General features: G+C 41.7%; 1 protein-coding gene across 2 annotated transcripts in view; it reads right to left on the bottom strand.

Moving 5' to 3' along the window:
* Positions 1–240: 240 nt before the first annotated feature.
* The window catches only part of PDPN (podoplanin), a 28,604-nt gene continuing 22,844 nt past the window's right edge, over positions 241–6,000 (bottom strand). Inside the window, exons 4-6 of one of the 2 annotated variants that reach the window (XM_082685421.1) lie at positions 2,412–2,462; positions 1,529–1,640; positions 241–573 (exon numbers count right to left, since the gene is read on the bottom strand). In XM_082685421.1, the coding sequence (XP_082541547.1) occupies positions 567–573; positions 1,529–1,640; positions 2,412–2,462 (170 nt within the window). In that variant the 3' untranslated portion in view covers positions 241–566. The remainder of the gene's footprint in view (positions 574–1,528; positions 1,641–2,411; positions 2,463–6,000) is intronic. The other variant, XM_082685422.1, reaches the window with a different exon arrangement.

Below are 6,000 nucleotides of genomic sequence, written 5' to 3'. Positions count from 1 at the left end.
ACTCACGACGTTAAACAAGTTTAGATTTTCTACTTGATTATTCACATGAAATTAAGGCTTTTAAAACAGACCAGACTAGACTGGAATGTGTACATTTCAACAGAGCGGAAATTGCACAATGCTTTATGCCATTGACGATCATGGCAACCACCGATCTCAGGGACTCCATCGGTATAAATATTTCCAGACTTGATTGCATTTTAACAATACCAGAGAATGGTCAGAACGGAGACAGGATTCTAATTTCTAACATCGATTAAATTATATTGTCTTAGTTAAAAATCAGTTTACATGGCTTTTCTCCATTTTCTATGCATTTTGTCTTTTTAATCATCTTTTACAAAATTTGTATTTAAAAATATTTTCAGAAGACAAATGCCTAGAGGAGCGAGTCTCGTGAAATGTCATTCCTTGGGTTACTTTTGGTAAGCGGAGGGATCACCATGGATTTGGAATGGGACCGCCAAGTGATTTCCATGGGTCATCTTCTCCCACGCGCCCGGGGACGGGGAAGTCCGAAATTCTCTTTCAAACGTGTTGGTAGAAGGGCACAACTCTTCAGCTCTTTAGGGCCTGTGAAAACAAAGAAAAAGGTGACTGTCACTTCTCTTACTGGCACTGTGAATAGTGATCCTGTGAGTCATGGTCCTATTGTCCTTTCGTATAAATCTGGGAGTTCTGGAACCTGGACCTGTTCTCCTGTCCCTGCTCATTCCTCTTGCATGCCTGGCCCTCACACCGCCAGGGGCAGGTTCCCAGGCATTTCCAAGCACATCAATCTGAGACTATATTGTGGGACATATCCCTCAACCCTCACTTGTCCTCTCTGCCACCCCCAATTCCCATTATATATCATCTCCCCAACAGAAATAAGAAAAAGTGTTCCCCTCGTTATGAGTTTGAATCTTCTGAATTTTCATAGAGAGAAGAACTCCTACCCTTCACCCATAATCACTGCTAGGAGTTCACTACCATGTGTGGGTATGTGCAGGGCAGAAGTGGAGGGAGGGGGACCCCTACTGCAGGAGAATTCTCGTCTGAATGGTGCCTGGGCTCTGCAGTGCCCGTTCTTCTGAAAGCCACCTCCCTCCCTCTGATGACTGGGTCAAGGCAATTAGGTATCAAGTTGAAACTTGGTTGGGGTTTTCTTTCAAGTTCAGTTTGTTGAAAGACTAGGACAAGAGGCCAAATTTGGTTAGATCTCAATGGGAGTCAATTAAATAGCCATCTTTGGCTCTACCTCTCTTTTCTTGGAAACTTAGAAGGGCCAAGTAGATGCCTGTTCTCCTGGGGAAACTTCAGATGTAGTCCTCACGGAGGTAAGGGGCTGCTGAAATTAACTTTTTTTAAAAAGTAAACTCTACAAACTCACAACCCTGGGATCAAGAGTTGTATGCTCCAACCACTGGGCAACTAGACATCCACGAACATGATCTCTAGTTAGAGATTTCAATTAGCTCTAAGATTTGGAGATCTGGACATGCCCGCTCTCATTTACCTACCACAGGACTGTAAGATATTTACTTACGAGTACCTTCCTGACATTTTTCGAGCAACCACAATGATGACCCCACCAACGAATCCAATGGCTAGTAAGACTCCAACTATAATTCCAACCAGGGTCACTGTCGCCAGACCATCTGAATGAGGAGTGGGGGGAAAAAGCACGAGACCAAGATAAATGATAGGCCTGTGATAAAATGTGTCATTTATAGACAATACCACCGCCCCACTGAAGACAGCAAATGAGGTTCTAATTTGCTTCTGCTTTTTCAGTGGAAGTTGACCTGAAGGAGATGAAACTCTGGGCTACTCTCATTCCCGCATATGAACGGAAAGGTTCCTGGCTCTCATCTGCCCAGCATACCATTCATACTGGATGGCTTCACTGTGAATTACGAGGTTGCGTTGGGATTAAATGAGCCCCTACTTTCATTCTTCATCACAATAAATTGTGATATGACACCATTCTCCATGGTTGCCCTTAAGTGATGAGACTCATTTGTGGTTTGCGTGTTTTCAAATACAGGCAATTTTCTTTTCTCTCTTTAAAGAAGTTTGAAGCCTGTTCTCAGAGGGTTCTGTATTCCTCTCTCTCTCTTTTATTTTAAAGATTTATTTGACAGACAGAGATCACACGTAGGTAGAGAGGCAGGCAGAGAGAGAGAGAGGAAGGGAAGCAGGCTCCCCGCTGAGCAGAGAGCCGGATGTGGGGCTCGATCCCAGGACCCTGGGATCACGACCCGAGCAGAAGGCAGTCTTTAACCCACTGAGCCACCCAGACGCCCCCTGTATTCCTCTCTTGTTGACTATAATCTAGGAAAGAATGTAATTCATCACAAGATTAGTTTCAGAGAAGCTTCTTTTTAAAAACTCCTATAAAAATATTTTGATAACAAAATCTCACCCACCTTTTTCAACTGTTGTCTCTGTGTGAACTGTTGTCTCTGTGCCTACTTTCTCTGTAAAGAAAGAGATGTAATGATACAGAATTATTAGGATATAATAACTATAATTTAACAATTGGCAAAAGATGAATTTACCTTAAGTGGAAGGTAGCACGACAGAAGCAAAGAATGTAATTTCTTAAATAAATTGGATCAGAGGATTTTTAAGCAAGTTCTGACACGATCTTGTCTTCAAAACTGTTATTACTGAATTTATGAACGCTTTTCACACCTATGTGTGCATAGTACTTTGGTGTAACTTCCTGTTTTCTCATCGACTTTAGGGAACAGAGTCAGGGAAATTGGCCCACAGAAATGGGGTTTGGGTAACCAAAGAAACCAAAGCTATTGATTCTTGGTCTAATATCAAGACCATAGAAAACTCATCCATTGTTATAAAGTTTATTTTGAAGGATTTTATTTTGAGAGCAATAGACTCTAGTTCTAAAAGGTGGGATTCTTCTAGTTCTAGAAGACTGATTTGTCTTATGACAGCAATTCCCTGTTTTTATCTTTAGTAGCAAAACCCATGCCTTATAGGGCAGCAACATACCCAGCCAAGTTTAATTAAGGAATTACTCTTGGTGTTTATGTTACTATTATGTTAGGATTTCTCTCTGCAGCCAGACCTAGTCCAATAGTTACAACGTAACTACTCCCATTTACCTATGGCATGGGTTTGAGTGAACTCACAGCAAGTAAACAATAAAGTTGTGAGTTTCTTTCAGATAATTTTACACAATGTCTAATTTAAGAGTAAATGTTTTTGGTTTGGTTTTGTTTTTCCCATCACCTTCTTTTCGTACCAAGTCTTTAACTCTTTTGGGTGGTGGTCATTTACCAGGTTTGCCAACAGAGGAAAAGTCAAAGGGCTTTCGTTTACTGAGACAAAGGAGAGAAGTCAATCAATCAGGTCCCACCTTAGAACTGCAGTTCATAACTTGCAAATACCGCAGATAACCAAGAGCTTTTCCAATCAAAGGTGAAAGCATCATCTACAAATGCTTCCTTTTTCTAATGTGTGGGTTTGAAAGAAGTCTTTGTACCAAGACTCTTTAAAAAAGGGCACCTTTTCAAGATGGCCCTAGGACAGTGGTCTCTGAACCCACTTCTGCCAGCATAAGCTGAAGCCATGGCTCTGGGGTATTTACATGGAGCTCAAGCTGATGGTGTTGCCCCATCACACATACACACACACACACACACACACACACACACACACACACAGATGGCTCAAAGACTGGTGGGTCTGAGGCCAGCCTGGAACAAATGTATCACAGAATCACTCCTAAAAGGTCATCCATTTGGCTGCCAACTACCAGTAGAAAAAGTCAACTGTTTGTTTATCGTGTCCTAACATGGTGGCTGTTGATTTCCAGAATTCTCTAACACATCATTCTCACCATCAGTGACACCACTGGTCAGAAAACATATTACCAAAAAATGTGGAAGATTCATTACCAAATTAGAACTTGTTAGTTCTATCCTCCCTAGCTCCAGCCCAATTATACTGACTGTAGTCATGAGAGTGTGTCACGTATGTGAACATCATCGTACTTGGGTGTTTCATGGGAAAGACATCTGCTCCCCTAATAAAATCACTTCTTAAAAGACCAAGTGCTTATAATGACATTTAAACTCATATGTGAAAATTTCTTAACCAACTGAGCCACCCAGGCGCCCCTCTCATATGTGAAAATTTCTTGGGACACTGATGTATTATGTGGAAATGGGCCATAAGTCACACTTTTTGTGACAGGGTGGGGCAGGAGACAGGATAGGAGGAGAATCATGAATATTTTCCAGAAAACTGAGAATTTTGTTTTAAAGGATAGGAGAGGCATCCTCGTGTGATGGGAAGAATACTCAACTTGGGACACTCCATTTTTGGCAGCTAATGAGCTGTCAACTTATTTAACAAATGATCAATTCTTCTCCAAAAATTTTGAAATGTTTTCCAGTGACAAATTATATCAATGATTCTTTCTTTGCTTAGCCCTATTTGGTTCTATTGGGTGTTTAAATGTTCACCGTTTCTTTGTCATTTCAGAGTGACCTTTATTTAGGCTTTATTTTCAAAGTACTTCATAAAGATCCCCCCCCCCCCCATTCCCGCCATTGTGGTCAAATACACATAACATAAAACTTACTGTCCTCATCATTTTTAAGTAGACAGTTGAGTGGCATTAAGTACATTCAGTCTTGGGCAACCATCACCACTGTCCATCTCCAGGACTCTTCCTGTCTCACAAAATCAACACCCCATCCCCATTAAACACCAAGTCCCCAGCCATTTTTCCCCCCAGCCCCTGGCACCCACCATCCTACTTTCTGTCTCTATGAATTTGACTCTTCTAAGTGGAATTCTACAGTAGTTTTCTTTGGGTGACTGGTTTATTCCACATAGCATAATGTCCTCAAGGTTTATCCATATCGTAGCAGGTATCAGGATGTGCTTCCTTTTAAAAGGCTGAATGAAATAGATATACTACGTTTTGTTTACTCATGTCTCTGTTGATGGACATCTGAGATGCTCTTATGTTTTAGCTAATGTGAATGATGCTGCTATGGACACTATGTGTACAAATGTAACACAATTAAAAAAAATTTTTTTTAAATAGGCTCCATGTCCAATGAAGGACTCGAACTCGTGACCCTGAGATCAAGAGTCTCATGCACCGCCAACTGAACCAGCCAGGTGCCCCAAATATAAAGCAATTCTTAAAAAAACCTCAGAAGTGCAATAGAGTTTTTAAAACCAAAGTGGTGGGGTGCCTGGGTGGCTCAGTGAGTTAAAGCCTCTGCTTTTGGCTCAGGTCATGATCTCAGGGTCCTGGGATCGAGCCCCACATCGGGCTGTCTGCTCAGCGGGGAGCCTGCTTCCTCCTCCTCCTCTCTCTCTCTCTCTGCCTGCCTCTCTGCCTACTTGTGATCTCTATCTGTCAAATAAATAAATAAAATCTTTTTAAAAAAATAAAACCAGAGTGGGGTTGGGTCTAGAAATATGTATTGAACAACAAAGTAACTTTCTAAGTGTTTAAATGGAAATACGTACCTAGGGGCACTGCGTGGCTCAGTCATTAAGGGTCTGCCTTCAGCTCAGGTCATGATCCCAGGGTCCTGGGATTGAGACCAGCATCAGGATCCCTGCTCAGTGGGAAGCCTGCTTCTCCCTCTCCACTCTCCCTGCTTGTGTCCCCTCTCTTACTGTCTCTCTCTCTGTGTCAAATAAATAAATAAAATCTTAAAAAAGAAAGAAAGAAAGAAAGAAAGAAAGGAAGACCCATCTATATAAAATAATCTATATAAAATTTTTCATTAATGGGGTGCCTGGGTGGCTCAGTTGGTTAAGTGTCTGCCTTCAGCTCAGGTCATGATCTTGGGATCCTGAGGTTGAGACCCATATCGGGCTCCCCACTGCTTCTCCCCCTCCCTCCACCCTTCTAGGCTATCACTCTCTCTCTCAGGTAAATAAATAAAATCTTTAAAATTGCTCATTAACAAGCACTCATTGCAGTTATAGAAGGATTAGTTTTTTCCCCTCTCCCTCTCC

The sequence above is a fragment of the Mustela nivalis genome (genome assembly GCF_964662115.1).
Source record: "Mustela nivalis genome assembly, chromosome: 10".
NCBI lineage: Eukaryota > Metazoa > Chordata > Mammalia > Carnivora > Mustelidae > Mustela > Mustela nivalis.
The sequence above is the reverse complement of the archived record's forward strand: the minus strand, read 5'-3'. Positions and strand labels throughout refer to the sequence as shown.